General features: G+C 38.0%; 1 protein-coding gene across 1 annotated transcript in view; it reads left to right on the top strand.

The window, feature by feature from the left end:
• The first annotated feature begins 3,515 nt into the window (after window positions 1–3,515).
• ADGRG7 (adhesion G protein-coupled receptor G7) overlaps window positions 3,516–21,248 on the top strand; it is a 126,552-nt gene continuing 108,819 nt past the window's right edge. Inside the window, exon 1 of the mRNA XM_036242269.1 lies at window positions 3,516–3,630. Coding sequence (XP_036098162.1) covers window positions 3,516–3,630 — 115 coding nt within the window. The remainder of the gene's footprint in view (window positions 3,631–21,248) is intronic.

Raw genomic sequence — 21,248 nt, forward strand, 5'->3', positions numbered from 1 at the left:
AGGAAACCCCAGAGCAAGTAGAAGGAAGGAAATAATAAAGATCAGAGCAGAAATAAACAACATGGAGACCAAAAAAACCCCAAAAAAACAAACAAACAAACACAATTCAAAGGATCAATAAAACAAAGAGCTGGTTCTTTGAAAAGATAAACAAGATTGATGGACCCTTAGCTAGACTCACAAAGTAACAAAGACAGAGACCCCAAATACACAAAATCAGAAATGAAAGAGGAGAAATAATAACTGACACCACAGAAATACAAAGGATTGTTAACAAATATTATGAACAATTATATGACAACAAATTTGACAATCTAAGTGAAATGGACCAATTTCTAGAAACACATAGTCTCCCAAAACTAAACCGGGAAGAGAGAGAAAACTTGAACAGACCAATAACAACAAAAGAAATTGAAGATGTAATCAAGACTCTCCCAGCAAACAAAAGCCAAGGCCCAGACAGCTTCATGGGGGAATTTTACTGAACATTCAAAGGAGAAGTAATACCCATTCTCCTCAAACTATTTCACAAAATTCAAGAAGAAGGAACACTTTCAAACTTGTTTTATGAGGCCAGCATTATTCTAAATCCAAAACCAGATAAAGACACTACAGAGAAAGAAAACTATAGCCCAATATCCCTGATGAACATAGATGCCAAAATCCTGAACAAAACACTAGGAAATCAAATCCAGCGATACATCAAAAAAATTATTCACCGTCACCAAGTGGGATTCATCCCAGGGATGCAAGACTGGTACAATATTTGCAAATCAATAAATGTGATACACCACATAAACAAAATGAAGAATAAAAACCACATAGTCATATCAATATACACTGAAAAAGCATTTGACAAAATCCAGCACCCATTTCTGATAAAAACACTAAGCAATCTGGGAATAGAGGGCTAATATCTCGACATAATAAAGGCCATATATAAAAGACCTACAACCAACATCATACTCAATGGGCAAAAATTAAAAGAATTTCCCTTAAGAACAGGAATGAGACAAGTATGCCCACTTTCACCACTCTTATTGAACATAATACTGGAAGTCTTAGCCACAGCAATCACACAGGAAAAAATAAAATAAAAAGGATCCAAATGAGAAAGGAGGAAGTGAAACTGTCATTATTCGCAGATGACATAATACTTACTATACGTAGAAAACCCCAAAGACCCTATTAAAAATTTACTAGACTTAATACATGAATTTGGCAAAATAGCAGGATAGAAAATTAACATCAAGAAATTGATGGCATTCTTATACACAGGATCTCACTTACCTGTGGAATATAATGAACATAACAGTCTGAGGAACCAGGTAGTCCCAGAGATGTGGAAGTGGGGTACAGACTGAAAATTCCAAGAAGAGGGGGTGGTGGGGGAGAGATAAACCACAGAACTTATATGCATGTATGCATTAACAATGGACATGGACAACAAAGCTGGCGACAGGGGGAGGGGGATATCAGTGGGGGGAAAAGAAACATTTGTAACAAAAATAAATAAATTAATTAAAAAATACCTTCAAAAGTAATTTACAAGGTAAGATTACATTACATTCACAAGAACTGTATTTCTATAAAACTATCAGAATCTTTCAGTAGGGGGAAAGAAGATTTAATATCAATAAATAGATGCTGAACGTAGAATAAATAGACGCTGAACTAATTCACTATAACTGAAAAAAATGTTTGTTTTACTACTGAAGAAATAATAGATATAGTTATTATAATAATCAAAAAATAACAAATGCATAAACTGAAAACTTCAAATCATCAGAATCTTCAGATTGCCAAGAAGAATTTATGTACACTTCCAGACATTTTCTGTGCATTTACATGTAGACATATTAGTAACAGATATTTTGGAATCTGTTCACAGTAAATGAGATAATGGATTCACATTCATTTATTTTGTGCTCTGCAGCATTACCTCTAAGTTCTTCCTTTTTCAGGTACATCAGTGTGTGTTTCTGAAACCCCTTGGTAGGGTAGAGATTAGAGGCTATGATCATGTCCCCCAAAGCTATATTTTGCTAAAGTGAGATTATAGAGAAGAGTAAAAAATACACAGTTGTTTGGGGCTGAAAAAAACTCAGCTTAAATGTGTCCTCTTTCAGAAATCTATGTTTTTATTGATTTCAGAGAGAGGAAGGGAGTGGGAGAGGTAAAAACATTGATGAGAAACATTGATTGACTGCCTCCTGCATGCCCCCTACTGGGGATCGAGCCTGCAACCTGGGCATGTGCCCTGACTAGGAATCAAACAGGCGACCTCCTGGTGCATGAAATGACTTTCAAAGGACTGGGCCACACCAGGCTGGAAAGCTTCTTAATCCACTGGGAATAGCACTCTGATTGAAAAAGTGAACTCATTCATTCATTCTTTCAGTTCAGGATGGAGAGGGGATAGGAAAAAAGAACATGGGACCTGGGCCAGATCGGGTGAGAGCTGCAGCTGCAGAGGCACCTGCTGACGTTGACTCTGATGGTATCTTAGTTTGCTGGGGCTGCTATCACCAAGTACTACAATTGTCTCACAGTTCTGGAGGCTAGAAGTCCAAAATCAAGGCATTGTCAGCACCGGTTTCTTCTCAGGGCTGGGAGGGAAGGATCTGTTCTAGGCCTCTTTTTTTGGCTTGTAGATGGCCATCTTCTCTCCATGTCTCTTGCCCTCTATGCATATCTGTGTCCAAATTTCCTCTTATAAGAACACCAGTCACATTGTATTAGGGCCCACTGTAATGACCTCGTTTTGAATTACTACCTCTGTAACAACTCTATTTCCAAATGAGGTCACACTCTGAGGCACTGGGGGTTAAGTCTGTAACATATGAATTATTAGGCAGACAGGACTCAGCCCCTAACAGATGGATTGTAATGTTGGGCTTCAGCGCTTTCCCCCTGTGCCTCTAATCACCATTCTCCAACTGCAGCTATCCAAGTGGGGGCTCTTTAAGAAGTTCAAGTGCTGGACTCACGTGTGGGTATCACTATTTCACTTATTATTGACAACCCACTTCATTTCCCCAAGGGAGAGTCTGTGTGGCCTTGCTAGAGCCTCCTAACAAAGCACAGGAAGCTGAGCCCCAGGTGACCAACAGGTTCTCTGCCTTCCTGATTTCCTCTCTGGTCTCTTTTGTATTTTTCCCTTCCCTACTTCCTTGCATGTTGGGACATTTACCCTTTGACCCTGTTAGTTATTCCCTCCCCTTTTTCTTTATTGTCCTGAGTTATCTTCCTTTTCCCACACTCCAATCACCTTTTTCATGTTCTCTTTCAGTGAAGATGAGGAAATTGCTGATACCTTTTATTAAGTGATTCAAGCTGTATCCTGCCTGATTACCCGAAAAAATTCTTAAAGGTGAGGACATCTGCTTGATAGGTTACTGAAAAAAATAATTATTTTTATTTTTTGGAATAGTTTCTGATCAAACTTTTTGGCTCAAGAAGAAAAGAAGCTAGTTGCTTTTCACCCAGGAGTGGATTTGTGGTTTGGCTTCCCTATGGCTTCCTGCCGTGTGTGTGACCTCAGGACGCTGCTGGCCATCGTGTGTGGGCTGATAACCACCATCATCTTGGGACTGGGCATCTGGAGGGCTGTGGTCAGGATCCAGAAAGGTAATGTCATCCTGCTATGTTTAACTTAGAGAAGGCATTGAGCTTCTGTCCCTGACACCTGCCACAGTACTGAAAAGTGCCATGTCTAGCCTGAGGCTGCCCACGACGGTGCTATTTATGAAATATAAAGACAAGGGTCAATTGATGGCTGGCATATGGTTGTATGGACATGACTACATGTGTGTGAGTGGGCAAGGTGACTGATGGCATTGCTGAATTGACCTCTTTATGCTCTTTAACCCCTGAATGAACGGATAGGAGAGTAAGAATTAAAATCATTAATAACACATGTTTGGATTTGTTTAGCTAAATCTAAGAAAGGAAAATAGTTATGGACACACATGTACACATAAAATCAAACATACATAGAATGGAATTTCATTTGAAGAGGGAAGTTTAAGAATGTTTTCTCTAGGATTGTAAATAAAATGATATCATGGTTTGCACATGAAGTTCTCACTTTTCAGGTGTAGAAAACTACTCAAAATTAATGTCATTGAGAAAACAATTTCTCTGGTTATTCAACAAATATTTGTTAGGACGTGCTATGTGCTAGAGCTGACTTAGGGAAAGGGGAAGGGGAGGGAAAAGACGTGTAAACCAAGGATGTTAAAGGAAAGCCCCAGAAACTCACAGGAGACTTTCCTCAGTCCTGTACTGTGCCCTTGGGCTGTGCCGGTTCTCCAGGGCGGACCCAAAGCTGGCTCAGCACTCCCCTTTTGTGAAAAACAGAAAGTTTGTAATGAAACTGAGTAGGTACAGGTAAGTCGTCAGTCAGGAGAGGGCAGAAGGAAAGGTGGTCTGCCCTCTGAGCAGGAAGCTGTGGCCCCAGGAGCTGGCACCTGCTTGTGAAGCCCGGCTGGGGAAGACGGGGCCAAGCACACTGGCTGCTGCTCAAGTGTAGCTGAGAGCAGATCTGGATCTTGCCTTTCCCGCCGAAGAACAATGTTTCAAGAATACTGTATTAATAGGATTTAGAGAACTAGCATGAGAAAATTCATCAGAACGAAAACAGTAAAATTTAAACTTGGGGAAAATGTGTTTTTGTTTGTTGGTTTAAGGTATATAAAGTTGTTAGTTGAAGTTTAAAAAGATTATGAGCTCTGTAGTTTGCCCGATTCAGGCTCCTAAATGTATAAGACCTTATTTAAAAGTATACTGCTAAAAATCCCCCCCCCTTTCTCTTCTTCCTTTATATGACATCTACTTTAAAAAATTAATATTTTACATGATTTATTTTTATTGTTGACACTATTGCAGATGTCCCCCATTTTCCACCCCTTTACCCCCCTCCTCCCAGATCCACCCCCTCCCTTGGCCCTCACCACACTATTGTGTCTATGGGCTATGCATATAATGACATCTACTTTTAAAGGGAAATTTGTGGTGACTTATAAAGGACACAGGTACCACCGAATCATCAAAACAAGGACAAATGTACAAAAACATCTTAAGAGAGAGGACAGGGTGGGGAACAGAAAGCACAGGGAAGTTAAAGGCTAGAGGGAGTTGCTCAGAATAAATGCAAAACATATCCCTGAGCTTCCTGAGGAACAAGGCCCCTAACAAAGCCGAGTACCAGATGCCATGTAGAGACATACCAGCTCCTCAGAAAAGACAAATGTTTCCTTTCTCGAAGCACAATTTAGGATTGGCTTGTGTTTTTCTGGGTAAACCCAGTTGAACAGGAGGGGGTTGCTGCTATCATTTAAGAAGAAAGATAGAAAGATTGATAGTGCTTGCTGCTATATTTTGCCTTCTGTACTTTATTCAGATTTTATTTTATTTGGTAAATTCCAGTTCATTTCACTTCACTCCCTTCCTCTCATTCCACTCCACTCTACCCCATCTCTTTCCATCTCATCTTATGTAGTTATTGGATGGTCTTCCTTTGGTCCCTTTACTTGGGTATGCAGATGAATTGTTTTTAAATTTATATTCCTAAGGAGAGAATCACGGGTAATTCATTATTTTATATTATAAAACTGACAGTTAAAAAATTCTTACTGCCTAGCCAGTGTGGCTCAGTGATTGAACGTCGACTCATGCACCAAGAGGTGGTCAGTATAATTCCCGGTCGGGGCACATGCCTAGGTTGTGGGCCCAATCCCCAGTGGGTGGCATGTAGCAGGCGACCAGTCGATGTTCTCTCTCATCAATTTCTGTATCTCTCTCTCCCTCTCCCTTCCTCTCTCTAAAATCAATAAAGAAAAAAAAAAGTCTTACCATACTGTAGGTACTATACTAAAAAATTCACATGCCTTATTTCATTTAATCCTAACAACCACTTTTGAGGCAGATATGTACCCATGTTACAGATAGGAAAACTGAGGCTCATAAAATGTTTTAAAGCTTACATGGTTGGAAAATGTTGGGTCTGGATTTGATTTTAGTCATTCTGACTTCAGTATCTGTGCTCTTTATTCCTACTCTATTCCACCTAACTAGAAGCAAGACACGGTATTAATTCATCTTTTTTTTTTCAGGCAACTGTGGCTGAAAACCCTAATTCACAAAGATAGGCAGTAATTAGTAGAATTAGAGTGTTTTGTTGTTTAGCTAAGCAAAGTTGGGCACTTTGAAATGTCACATTGTCTTTAAGTCAATGAGATCTACTTTATTAATGCTGCATATAGAGTATAGTTTAGTATTCTTGCTTTAATTTTAAGGGTTTCTGAGTCTTTGAATGGTGTCTATAGATTTTTGACTGTGTAGTAACAGCCATAACTTTGCCACCGTTGCTAATATTGTGCAAAAGCACTTCCTCCATCTTTGCAAAGTTATATGGTTGTCTATTGTTGACCTTCTAGTCCAGAACAGCAAAAGAGATTACATTCAGACATTACATTGCCTGAAACACTGTTTGTTTTCTGACAGTATTCATTCTGGTAAGTGCCTTTAGTAAAAGATTTCTCACATTCACACAGCCCCAACATCTCCTAGCCATCAAACAAACCACAAATGTCTCATTTCTGTCTAATTATTCTGTGTGAGTTTACCTTTTTATATTTTTAAAATGAATCATTGGTTTAAATATCAAGCAAGTGCTTCAAGACATGGCCTCTAGAATGTTAATAATCTGTGTAGTATAGAGAAGGTTTTTTATTCTGCTTCTATTTCTTAACAAGACCTCTTGGAAAATATCATAGTTCAAGGCTCTGGTCCTGATGAAGTTGATAGCATTTCATATGAGTAGATGAGACTTCTTTTAGAATTGCTAGAATAATCTTTGGTATTTTTATATGCTGCTAATGAAAACACTATAATAATAATGATCTATTTTTCACTAAAGTATCATATTTTAAAAATAATATATATTTGAATATATATTAAATAATTATATTTATATACATATAAACAATATAGAAGTAAATACAGATACAAATGTGTATTAATCCACAATAATATTACCAAGTGTAATACTTTCTCTTTTTATGCTCCCAAAAACAAGATATACTATGCATTTGAAATTTTGTTTGGTAAAAATGTTTTCAAAACTATTGGTGACTTTTGCTATTTCCAACAGAACTCAAGACTTAGAGCCCTCTCTAATGATGTCAGGTTGCCTGAAACTCTTCGTTTAGAGTTTCACATGGTTGTCTCCTTCTTTGACAGTTTTGGTTTTAGGTTAAATGTCACCTCCTCAAAGAGACCTTTCCTATCCACCCAGTCTATCCCTCTCTTTCACATGTTTTTTTTTTTTTTTCTTTCTTACTGATTTTGAGAGAGAGAGGAAGAAAGAGATAGAAACATGGATGGGATAGAACATTGATTTGCTGTCTCCTGCATGCCCCCCACTGGGGATCGGGCCCACAACCAGGGCACTTGCCCTGACCGGGAATAGAACCAGCAACCTCTTGATGCAGAGATGACGCTGAACCAGTGAGCCACACCGATCAGGCCTCACATGTATTTTTTTTTTTATCCTCACTCGAGGACATTTTTCCTTTTTTTTTTTTGCTCAGATAGAGTGGGAGGGAGAGAGAGGAAGAGAGAGAAAGAGAGAGAGAGAGAGAGAAACATCGATGTGAAAGGGTCACCCTGAGTGGCTGCCACCCACACGATCAACCAGGGCCGGGGACAAACTGCAACCGAGGTACATGCCCTTAGCGGGAACTGAACCTGGGTCTCTCTGGACCACAGGCTGACGCTCTAACCACTGAGCCAAACTGGCCAGGGCTCACATGTATTTTTTTAATAGCTTTGATCACCTCATAATTTCTTACTTATTTGTTTGCTGGTTGACTGTCTCCCCATTTCTAGAATGAGAGCTCTTAGAATAAGTCAAGCATCTGACTTATTAATCTATATTTCTTCTACCTAAAACAGTACTTGAAATATGTTTGCCAATACACAGTTGATAAGTAAATGAAAGAATTATGTGAAAAAAGGAAACTGAGTTAAGAATTGTCAAATAGCTATATTCAAAAGTAAAATAACAGTTATCGATTCCTTGTTATTTGCCTCAAAATAGTAAAATAAATGTAATTCTGGATTTGTTTACATAGGTAACATAGACACTATTTTGGTTTTCTTTCTCTGCTCTAAGCTGTGCAACATATTGACCATTTCTGAGGCTGGCTTCAATAAGATCTCTCCAACTGTGTGTGGCCTCTTTGGTTTAACCATGTGATCAACAATCTTGTAGGATGCCTTTGTGTTGGAGTAAATCTAAGTCTTGACAGCCCTCCAACCTTTTCACATTGGGCATTCTGCATAGAATAAAGTCCACCTTATCTTATATATTTTCAGAATGTCAGACAAAAGGAGCTCAATCTCCACTGGTGGTGTGTTTCTAATAGCACAGACCTGGTAACACAAGAAGCAGCATGGCTTTTCTGTCCCATCACACTTGATGATAAGACTAAAATTAAAACATAGTTAAGCTTAATTGTCTCTATCTTTCCATTGACATTTTCCAACTTGAGCTAGACCTGAGGTAAACATAGACAGATGTCCATAATCATAATAGTAGGGGATGTTTTCTTTAACACTTATCAATGGGGAGTATCTTAACCTCATCCCATATTAACAATGATGATTATGCCTTACTCAACCATATCCTCTGCCTTTTCTGAATAATAGGAATTCCTGCTCTCTGCCATCATGACTACCTTTGCAGATGCTCTAGCTTTTGTTACCTATCACAGGACTTACTTATGCCTCAGGCTGACAAGAGACTTAGTAGGTCAAAATATTCCCAAGCCCCAAGGTTAGACTTCATGGCATTGACATTCTTACACAGTAAGAAACTTGTGGGAGAGAGGCCAAAGAGAGTTTATTAATTCTCAGAAAATAATTTGTCCACAGATACTTAGCTTTCATTTTACTGAATTATAGTACTTACTCAAGAGACAAACTCGACAATAAATCAGACTCATATGACTATTCTTGGAGGAAGGTTACATTTTAGAGTTTTAAAATAAAAAGGTCCAGAGAAGTGTTTTCTGAATAGAGGAAGTTGGGTTTTAGGCAGCTGTAGTGTTAGTCTTAATACTGCTCTTGTAAATCTCTCTTCTGGTCCTTTACCAGTCTCCCTTTTTGCTTCTTCATATAACTACACTCTAAATCAAGAAAATAATTCCTATAAAAGGGAAGGGAATTTTGAAGAATAAATCTTATGTAATTGACTGAGGGGCATGGATTATTTTAACATCAGAATTAGTGATGTTTAAATTGCTGATTCTATTTTTAAAGTCACTTTTTTTTTTTTTTTTTTTTTTAGACTTTTTATGAGTTTATTTGAGCCAAAACTGATGGCAATTGCCAGGAAGCAAGATTTCAAATGCTCCCTAAAGTCTCTTCCTTTCTCCCTCCCTCCCTCCCTCCCTTCCTTCTTATTCACAGTATTACAGGTGTTCCCCATTTCCCCCCTCCACCCCACCCCCACCCCACCCCAGGCCTTCACCACACTGTTGTCTGTGTCCATGGGTTATCCTTATATGCATATACGTTAATCTCTTCCTGTCCCTTCCCCTCCCCTCCCCTAGATTTGTCATTCTTTTCCCTGATTCCACGATTAAAATCACTTTCTTAAATTAAGAGGCTAGAACCTTGGCTTAGTGGATTTTTCCTTGACTTCTAGGTATTAGATATTTTTACTTGAAATTCTGAATACAACCAGCACCATGAGTCTTTGATAAGACATGTTATTGAGGACTATCTACTATAGAATACGATGGTGAAGGGTATATTCATTAGAGTTGGGGGAGTGGGGCACAAGAGTAGGGGAAAAAAGAAGCTCTGGGGCCAGACTGCCTGGGTTCAAATTCCAGTGCCAGCACTTACTAGCAGAGTACATTTAAGCAAGTTCCTCAACATTTCTGCCTCAGTTTTCCTATTATTGGAGTAATAATAAACCCTACCTTATAGGGCTGTTATGAGGATTAAATGAGTTAATATATTTACAGGTTTAAGATGATGTCTAATATACTGTGATCACTCAATAAATGATGGTTACTATTTTTAATTGATGAAATTTTAGATAATTTAGTGCATAGTTTTCTCTACTCGCTGAATTTACCTTGAATAGATGCCATTGACCTACATTGGACCTTTGAAACAATTTATCAAACTGAAGGTCTACTGTAGTGTCAATCATTAAATTAAATTGACTAGCTCAAAACAGAAACAGAAACAATTCTAAAAACTGCCATATCTTCCTGCATTAAAGATAATTTTGTAATGTACACTATCAAGGAAAATTTTATTAAAATATTAACTAGTTTATTGAAATATGTAAGTAGTTAATATTGAACATTTACCTTCAGTAAAGATCACACTTTATGTATATGATTTGTTTAAATTTTTTCACAGTGGATTAAACTTTCCTAAACATTGTTCTTTCATTTAAAAGTAAACTTTGTCTTCATCCAAATATTTCAAGTTTTTAGCTTGGGATGAATAAACAGATATCTGGGTTTAAAAGCCTTAAAGACTGAACCAGACACTAGTTTTCTGAAGGAATTTCTTTGACTAGGGAAATATATTTTTATTTTCCCACTTAATCAAACTAGACTTTTCAAAAATGGATTCTAATTTTGTCTAGTTAAGGAGAAGAAATTCAATTCATGTTTTCCATTTAAAATGTTTACTATTTTATGTTATTTTCTCAAGCAGCATGATGTATGTGTCACACAGGTTCTTCATTTAATTTTCCATAATGTATAGCAAAGGTATTGAAATTAGGGCTAATATTTCTGGAAACCTTACTTGTTACAATTTGAAAGAATGTAGGGACATGTTATTAATTATCATACCAGTTTTATAAAATAAAAACACTACTATTAAATATGTTCCAGTATATAGATTCTCAAGTAAAAGGAAGATGATGCTCACCTGTTCTCCATGTAGCAGAGGCAAGCACTCCAAGGAGGGAGCAGGAGCACTCAAATAGTAACCGAGAGGTCTGAATTCCAGTCCCCACCCAGCTATCAATAATTATTGATCTGGGACAAGTTACTTTTATGTAAAATGTACTCTGTGTGTACTCTATATAGAATAAGGAAGTCGGGCTAATGAATAGCTAAAGTTACTTTTATGAGTCCATAGTTCTAAAAACTAGTTATATGATATAAACAAGACACAAACTTTCTGGGTCTGACTTTCTTTTTTAAAATAATGTTTTCTTTTTTTAATTAGAGTTGACATACAATATTATATTATTTGCAGGTGTACACCCCAGTAATTAGACATATAACTTACTAAGTGCTCATCCCAATAAATCTCACACTCATCTGACACCATACATAGTTATTAGGGTATCATTGACAATATTCCTTATGCTATACTTTACATCCCCATGACTATTCTATACCAATTTGTACTTCTAAATCCCTTCACCTTTTTCACCCACTTCCCCAATGCCCCTCTCATCTGGCAACCATCAAAATGTTCTCTGTATCTATGGGCCTGTTTCTGTTTTGTTTGTTTGTTTATTTTGATTTTTAGATTTAATTGTTGATAGATATATATTTATTGGCATTTTATTGTTCATATTAAAACATTTTTTTCTTTATTGATTTTCAGAGAGAGAGGAAGGGAGAAGGAGAGAGAGATAGAAACATCGACGAGAGAGAACATCGATTGGCTGCCTCCTGCATGCCCCCCACTGGGGATCAGGCCCACAACCTGGGCATGTGCCCTGACTGGGAATTGAACCCATGACCTCTTGGTGAACCTGTGACCTCTTGGTGCATGGATCAATGTTCAACCACTGAGCCACACCGGCCAGGCTATTGTTCATATTTTTGATATATATTTTTCTTCTTCTTAAAGAAGACTTTTAACATTTCATGTAATACTGGTTTGGTGGTGATGCACCCCTTCAGCTTTTTTTTTTTTTTTTTTATCTAGGAAGCTCTTTATCTGTCCTTTGATACTAAATTATAGTTTTGCTGTAGTGTAATCTTTGTTATAGGTCCTCACTTTTCATCACTTTGAATATTTCTTGTCACTCCCTTCTGGTCTGAAAGTTTCTGTTGAGAAATTTTCTGACAGTCTTATGGGAACTCCCTGGTAGGTAACTGCTTTTCTCTTGCTGCTTTCATGATTCTCTTTTTGTCTTTAACCTTTTTCATTTTAATTAGTATGTGTCTTGGTATGGGCCTCTTTGGCTTCATTTTATTTGGGACTCTCTGCACTTCCTGGACTCGTTTGTGTATTTTCTTTGCCAGGTTAGGAAAGTTTTCTGTCATTAACTTTTCAAATAGATTTTCAATTTCTTGCTCTCTCTCTCTTCTCCTTCTAGTACCCCTGATATAAATGTTGATATGCTTGAAGTCATCCCAGAGGCCCCGTACACTATCCTAATTTTTATGGATTCTTTTTTCTTTTCGCTATTCTGATTGGGTGCTTTTTGCTTCCTTATATTCTAAATCACTGATTTCATTCTCAGCGTCATCTACTCTATTGTTGATTCCCTGTAAATTATTCTTTATTTCAGTTAATGTGTCCTTCATTTCTGACTGGCTCTTTGTTATGCTTTCTATGTCTTTTTTTTCATACTGTTGAAGTTCTCATTGAGTTCCTTGAGCATCCTTATAACCATTATTTTGAACTCTGTATCTGGTATTTTGCTTGCATCTATTTCATTTAGTGGTTTTTTTTTTTCTGGAGATTTATCCTGTTGTTTCATTTGGGACCTGTTTCTTTGTCTCTGCATTTTGGCTGCTTCCCTATGTTTGTTTCTATATATTAGGTTCTACATCTCCTGGATTTGGTAGAGTGGCCTTGTGTAATAGGTGTCCTGTAAGGCCCAGCAGTGCAGCCTCCCTAGTCACTTGAACTGGGCACTCCAGGTACGCTCCTGTGTGGGCTCTGTGCACTGTCCTGTTGTAGTTGAGCCTTGACTGATGTTGGTGTCACAGTAAGGGATTTACCCTCAGGCCATTTGGCTGTGAGGACTGGCTGCAACTATAGCAGAGGAGCTGCTGTCCAGAAGTTGACCCTATGGAATAGGACTTAACTTCAGTGGTGCTTTTATGCTCTTTGAGTCCACTCCTTGAGTGTGTCACTTGTGGAGGTGGTAGGTTGTAATCTGGCATAGTCTAAAGCTGAAGCTGGCCACCGGGTGCAATGGCTCTGGGGATCCTGGGGGTGCAACGTCAGCCACTACTGGTGCCCTGAATGGGGCCACCCAGTTCAAATTATAGAGTGATGTCCAGATGGCTGATACTTGTGTTAGGCTTGGAGATGCCCAGAAGAGGCCAAGCTGTGAACCAAAGTGGGCCTGGGGCTACTTAGTAAGAGGTAGGGGATACACAGAGTCCAGATACTGCTTGTTTGAAAGATTTTAGGAAAGTTGGAAGCTTGAGGCAATAGGGGCCTATTGTATCAAAAAGGCACTGGAAATGGCTTGGATGGGCCCACAACCTGGGGGGGGGGTGTATCTCAGGGAATCAGCAGCATGGGGAAAACAGTGTGAGCCAGGTTGATGGAGATTCAGATATGGTACCTGCCTGTTGGCTGTGTGTGTGGGGTGAGAGGAGTCTCAGTAAAGGAACAATGGCCTTTGCCAGCACTTTTGTCTGTCAGAGAGCTGACTCCTCAGCTCTCACCCTGTTGCCAGACAATTCAGTTTCTCCTGTGTGTCCCTGGTTTCTTTCAAGGTGCTGCCTAGCACTGGAGCTCATTGAGTCCAAGTAAATCTGTGCACACCCTTTAAGAGAAACTGCCTGGGACTCCAGACGCTCTTCGTCTCACTCAGCCACAATTCCTGCTGGTTTTTACAACCAGAAGTTATGATCACTTGTCTTCCTGACACTGCAACTCTGGGCTGGGTGGGCGGAGGGGTCTAGTGTGGTGCTGGAACCTCTCGCTCCTCAAGGGGGACCTCTACAACCAAGATATTCCTCCTGATTTTAAACCGTCACACTTGGGTGTGGGATGCGCCCATTCTGTGTCTCCACCACTCCTACCAGTCTCCATGTGTCTTCTTGTTTAAATTTCTAGTTGTAGGACTTCCATTCATCTAGATTTCAGGCACTTCTGGATGATGGTTGTTCTGTAGTTTAGTTGTATTTTTGATGTATAGTGGGAGGATTCAAGTACCACATTTACCCTATTCTGCCATCTTGACCGGAAGTCTCTGGGTCTGACTTTCTTCACTTAAAACACAGTCTTAAAAATACCAATACTACCTTTATTATATTTTGTGGGTAATTTACTTATTTCAGAGGATAGGGTCTTGCAATAGAAAGCACAAGCTGTTAAAAATGTAATTACAATAGAGTACATAGATCAGCTTTGGCTTGATATACTCAATCAAAATGAAAATGGAAAAGAAGCCAGACAGCACACATTTGTTGGGTACTTTTCATGCATCTGGCATTGTGTGAGGACCTAGAAATATGAGCCATGGCCCTTGGTCTAAAGGGAGTAAAAATACTTAAGTATAAGAATGACTCTTGACTTTTAGCAAAAAGGCACACTGAATAGACATAGAGAGGTCTCCTTCCTACTTGCAAACATTTGGAAGCTATGAATAAAATATAACAATAATTTAAATATATAAGCCAGGCTTTCTTTCTTGGAGGGAAATTCCAGGTTGCAGAAACAAAGAAAAAAAGTAATACTATAACGGTGAGCAGTTACTGGCATAAGCTCTAGTGACTGGGGATTGTGTCCATGCACACATGGGAACAGGAAGCAAGACTTCCATCCTGTGTGAAGTGGGGAAGCTGGATCTGAGTCAAGGCATAACACCCGGAGCCTTAAAGAGTTGCCTTAACCATGAAAAGGAGATTAGAAAAGATCTCACTAGTCCAGGGAAGTATTAAATAACTCGATCATCTGTTCAGGAACATGAAGAGGGGGAAAAAAAGAGTCACTACAATTAATGAAAACCCCAAGCTATAGAATCTAAATTTATCTTATCTATAAATACAGTGCAAACTCCCTCTACCTAGTGAGAAACAATTTACTTTTGCATATGAACCTTGCATCTCAAAATCTTACTATTATTGCTTATTATTTTCAGGTATTGTGTGTGTGTGTGTGTGTGTGTGTGAGAGAGAGAGAGAGAGAGAGAGAGAGAGAGAGAATCTTTGGGATTTTCTACATAGACAGTTATGTCATCTCGAACAAAGACTGTTTTATTTTGTTTCCTCCCAATCTAAATACCTTTTATTTCCTTTTCTTGTTTCATTGAATTAGCTAGGACTTTCTGTATAATGTTGAATAGGAGTAATGAGAAGGAACATCCTTGCCACGATTTCAGTCTTAGGGAAAAGCACTTAATATCTCATCATTACCTATGAGGTTAGCTGTATGTTTTTGTAGGTGTTCTGCATCAAGTTGATGCAGTTCTCCTATATTCCTAATTTGCTAAGAGTTTTTATAATAAATATGGGTCTTGTACTTTCTGTTTTGGAAGGTTATTAATTATTGATTTTCCAAACTGGCCAGCGCTGTGGTTTGTCAGTTTTAATGGTCTTTTCAAGTAACTAACTTTTGGTTTCATTGATTTTCTATTAATTTCCTGTTTTCAACTTCATTGATTTCTGCCCCTAATGTTTTATTATTTCTTTTCTTCTTTTTGCTTTAGACTAAATTTGATCTTTTCTCTAGTTTCCGAAGGTGGAAACTTAGATAATTAATCTGATATATTTCTTCTTTTCTAATACACATATTCAATGTTTACCAGTAAGCACCCACACAACCCCAACCGGGGCCAGGGACAAACTGCAACCAAGGTATGTGCCCTTAGCGGGAACCAAACCTGGGACACTGGTACACAGGCCAATGCTCTAACCACTGAGCCAAACCATCCAGGGCACGATTTCTATCCTTTAAAAAATATTTATTTATTTAATTTTAAGTTTAAATTTTTAAAAATTTGTTAAGGTGTATTTTATGGCCCAAATGTAGTCTGTCTTGGTGAATACTCTCTGTGAGCTTAAGAAGACTTTGTGTTTTTACATCATTAGATGAAGGATACTATAAATGGAAATTAGATCTAGTTGATTGATGATGCTATTCAGTTTAACTATATCTACTGATTTTCTTTTTGCTGGATCTATCAATTACTAATTGAGGGATGTTTAAGTCTCCAACTATAGTAGCAGATTTGTCTATTTTTCTTGCAGTCTATCAAGTTTTTGCCTCATTTATTTTGAGACTCTATTGTTAGGCACATACATATTAAGGATTGGTAGGTCTTCTTAGAGAATTAACTCTTTATCATTTATGCATGCCACTCTTTATCCCTGATAATTTTTCTGCTCTGAAGTCTACTTTGTCTGAAATTAACATAGCTTCTCCAACTTCCTCTTGATTAGTGTTAGTATGGTATGTCTTCCTCCATCACCTTAGTTTTCATCTATTTGTGTCTTTTATTTGAAATAAATTGTTTAATAAACACCATATAGTGGGGGTCTTATTTTTTATTCACTCTTATAGTCTCTGCCTTATAATTAGTATTATTCAGACCACACTATTTAAAGTAATTATTGATATATTGGATTAATATCTGTTATATTTGTAACTGTCTTTATTATTCTTTTCTTTATTTTTTCCACTGCCATTATCTTTTTCTGCCTTCTCCAGTTTTTTGTTTTGTTTTTTATCCTCACTTGAGGACATTTTTCCATTTTTTGTTCAGGTAGAGTGGGAGGGAGAGAGAGGAACAGAGAGAGAGAGAGAGAAACATCGATGCGAAAGGAACACATCGAGTGGCTGCCACCTGCATGACCAACCAGGGCGGGGACAAACTGCAACCGAGGTACATGCCCTTAGCGGGAACCAAACCCGGGTCTCTCAGGACCGCAGGCCGACGCTCTAACCGCTGAGCCAAACCGGCCAGGGCTGCCTTCTCCAGTTTTAACTGAATATTTTAAATGATTCCATTGTCTCTCTTCTCTTAGAGTATCATTTACACTTGAAAAAAAACCATTTTAATGGTTGTCCTAGAGTTTGTAATATACATTTACAATTAATCTAAGTGTACTTTCTAACAACTTTATATAGCTTCATGGATAGTGCCAATACCTTATAACAAAGTATTCCCTAATCCTCCTTCTCTTCCCTTACAACATTTTTGTTATTCATTTTATTATCCATAAGCTATAATCACCTGATCCATTATTGCTATTATTATTTTCAACAAATTGTTATATATTAAACCAATTAAGAATAAAAAATGAGAAGATTTTATTTTATCTTCATTTATTTTTTCTCTAATGCTATTCTTTTCTTATGTAGATCCATGTTTCTGACTTATATTATTTCCTTCTTTCTAAAGAACTCTTTAAAAACACTTTTTTTTTTTTTTTGCAAGGTAGGTCTACTGGTAACGAACTCCCTCAATTTTTGTCTGAGTATGTCTTTATTTCTCCTATAAAAAAAGGATAATTCTTTAGATATAGAATTCTTTGTTGGTGGTTTACTTCTTTCAGCACTTTAAATGTTTCATTCCACTGTTATTGCTTGCATGGTTTCTGAGGAGAATTTCAAAGTAATTTCTACATGTATTTCTCTATAGGGAAAGTTGTCTCCCGTCCACCTTCTTGCTTCTTTCAAAATTTTCTCTTGGTCTTTTTAGTTTCTACAATTTGAGGAATATATGCCTAGGTGTAGTTTTTTATTTGTTTGTATTTTACATTTATCCTGGATGGTGTTCTCTGAGATCCCTAGTTTTGTGTCTATCCTTTATTTTGGAATACCCTTTCTTCTCCTGGTGTGTGTATATCACACCTTTTGTCCTCCAGTTCTTAGACATTCTATTACATATTTCATTTATTTCTCTCTACTGTGTAGTTCGGGAAGTTTCTACCAACATTTCTTCAAGCTCACTGATTCTTTTCTTGGTCATGTTCAGTCTACTGATGAACCTATCAAAGGCATTCTTCATTTCTGTTATAGTGTTTTTGTTTTTTAACAGTTCTTTTGATTCTTTCTTAGTTTTCATCTCTCTACTTATATTACCCACTTGTTCTCTCATGTTGTCCACATTTTTCATTAAGTCTCTTAGCATGTTACTCATAATTATTTTAAATCCTTAGTCTGATAATTCCAAAATTTCTGTTACATGTAAGTCTAGTTCTGATGCTTGGCTTATCTAGTCAGGATGTTGGTTTTTGTTGTTGTTGTATTCCTTTTAATATGCCTTGTAATTTTTTTTATTAAAAGTGAGACATGATATATTAGGTAAAAGGAGTTGAGGTACAGGCCTTTATTGTAAAGTTTTAAGTTTATGTGGTTAGGAGTCAGGCTGTTTCAGCATCTGCTGTAGCTGCAAGTGTTCCTTGCCAGTCAGTCTTCCCACCTCTACTCCTTACCCCTTGTCCTGATTTTATCACCATAGATTACTTGAGCTATTCTCAAACTTCGTATAAAAAGAATCATACCACATTTACTCATTCATAGTCAGCATATTTCTATTAACATAATGTTTTAATATGCCTCTATATTGTGTTTATTGCTTTTATTGCTATATAATCAATATGTCTTTGTATGAATAAAGCATAATTTGTTTATTCACTCTTCTGTTGATGAACTATTTGGGTGGTTTCTCCTTCTCCTCCTTCTTCTTCCCTGCCCTCCTCCTTCTGGCTTCCATGAATAAAATTTCTAGAACTGGGTTCTCTAGAAAACAAATTCTGAATTGAAGATTTATCTGCATAAATGTTTCAACAGGTGCTCATGGGATCAATACTTTTTGGGGAAAGATGAAAGCAGGATTGGGTAGAAGAAAAAATTGAACTGCAACACGACTGAAGTTAGGTTGACCCTTCAGAGTGGCCCTTTGTATTATAGATATCTATTACATAGAACAAAGCATCCCAAAACTTAGTGGCTTTTATTATGTTTCATGATTGTCCTGGGTCCAGAATTTTGAAGCAGCCTGCCTGGGTAGTTCTGGATCAGGATGTCTCATGAGGTTGACCTCAGATGGTGGCTGGGACAGGGGTCGCCTTAAAATCTTCTTCACTCATATGTGGTGTCTGGTCCGAAAAGATGAAAAGAGTTGGAACGGCTGAAGCTCCTCAACTTCTCTATCTCTCCGTAGTTTCTCTCCTTGATAACTCTAGCATGGAGGCTTCAGAGTAGCCAGGTTTTTTGCATGTCACCTGTAGGCTAAAGTCTCCCAAGGCATATGTCCTGAGTGCTAGAGGCAGGTGGAAACCAAATTGACTCTGATGGTCTAGCCTGGAAGTCGCAGAACATCATTTCTCCCACTCTATTGGTTGAGGCATATACAAAAGTCCACTTGATCCAGAAGAGGGAACAAAAACCCCACCTCTCATTGGGGAAGTGTCATCATACTGTAAAAGTGAGGTGGAATCCATAGTACAGCTATCTTTGGAAAATATACTCTTTGAGGTATTGAGGCTGAGGGATGAACCTATATTTCCTGGCGTTGACCAGCCATGACATGTGTTATGAGGATCTTGAATGATGCAATTTCTAGGCTAGGACTCAGCTGTGTTCTCAGTTGTCAGCATTCCCAAAAACTGGAGGAAAGAAGACATAAAGGGGAGGATCCGGGTGGCATACAATAACTTCCACTGCAGGTGCTAGAAACATTCTTGTACAAGTCTCTTTGTGGGTGTATATTTCCATTTATATTCATATCTCTCTAGGAATGGAATTTCTGTGTCATAGTTAAGTGTTTCTTTAGCTTCACAAGAGTCTGTCACACGGCCTTCCAAAATAGTTGTACCATTTAAAATTCCCAGCAGCAATTTGCTTGAGTTTCAGTTGTTACACATCCTCAGCAACATTTGGCATCGTCTGTTTTATAACTGCAGCCATTCTGGTGGGGTATGAAATGACATTTCATTGTGCTTTTTTTTTTAAATCTTCATTGTTGAATGTAGAATGTATTACAGATGTTCCACATTTTTCCCTCATTGACCCCCTCTTCCCCACTCCCGCCCCCCTCCCACCTTTTCTCACACTATTGTCTGTGTCCATTGGTTATGCATATAAGTTCTTTGGTTTATTTCTTCCCACCCCCCAACCCCTTTCCCTTTGAGGTTTGTCAGTCTAGCAATTAATTTGTACTTCTTAATCCCTTCACTCTTTTCACCCATTTCCCCCACCCCCCCTCCCATCTGGCAACCAACAAAATGTTCTCTGTATCTATCAGAATGTTTCTGTTCTGCCTGTTCATTTTGTTTGTAGATTCCATTGTTGATAGATATGTATTCATTGCCATTTTGTTTGTTCGTATATTTTATCTTTTTCTTCAAAAAGACCCTTCATCATTTCTAACGGTTTGGTGGGATGAACTCCTTTCACTTTTTTTTGTCTGGGAAAGTCTTTATATGGTCATCGATTCTAAATGACAGCTTTGCAGGATACAGTAATCTTGGTTGTAGGATCTTGCTTTTCATCACTCTGAATATTTCTTGCCACTCCCTTCTGGCCTGCAAAGTTCCTTTTGAGAAATCAGCTGACAGCCTTATGGGAACTCCCTTGTAGGTAACTAGCTGCCTTTCTCTTGCTGCTTTTAAGATTCTCTCTTTGTCTTGAACCTTTTGCATTTTGATAATGATGTGTCCTGGTGTGGGCCTCTTGGAGTTCATCTTGTTTGGGACTCACTGTGCTTCCTGGATATGTATGTCTGTTTCCTTCACCAATTAGGAAAGTTTTCTGCCATTATTGTTTCAAACAGGTTTTCAAGTTCTTGTTCTCTCTCGTCTCCTTTCGGCACCCCCAAGATGAAAATGTTGGCACGCTTGAAGTTGTCCCAGAGGCTCCTTACACTATCCTCATTTTTTTTGTATTCCTTTTTCTTTTTGCTGTTCTGATTGGGAGTTTTTTTGCTTCCTTATATTCCAAATCAATGGTTTGCTTTTTGGATTTACATACTCTACTATTGAATCTGTGTAAATTATTCTTTATTTCAGTTAAAGCCTCCTTCGTTTCTAACTGTGCATCGATCATTTCTGACTGGTCCTTTTTTATGCTCTTGAGGCCCTCACTGAGTTCATTGAACATCCTTATAAGCAATATTTTGAACTCAGCATCTGTTAGGTTGCTTATCTCCATTTCGCTTAGTTCTTTTCTTGGGGTTTTGTTCTGTTCTTTCATTTGGGACCTGTTTCTTTGTCTCCTCATTTGGGCTGCCTCCCTGTGTTTGTTTCTGTGTATCACTTAACGAGAGGTATGGG

This window comes from Molossus molossus, unplaced genomic scaffold (genome assembly GCF_014108415.1).
Source record: "Molossus molossus isolate mMolMol1 unplaced genomic scaffold, mMolMol1.p scaffold_m16_p_5, whole genome shotgun sequence".
In the NCBI taxonomy this organism is placed as follows: domain Eukaryota; kingdom Metazoa; phylum Chordata; class Mammalia; order Chiroptera; family Molossidae; genus Molossus; species Molossus molossus.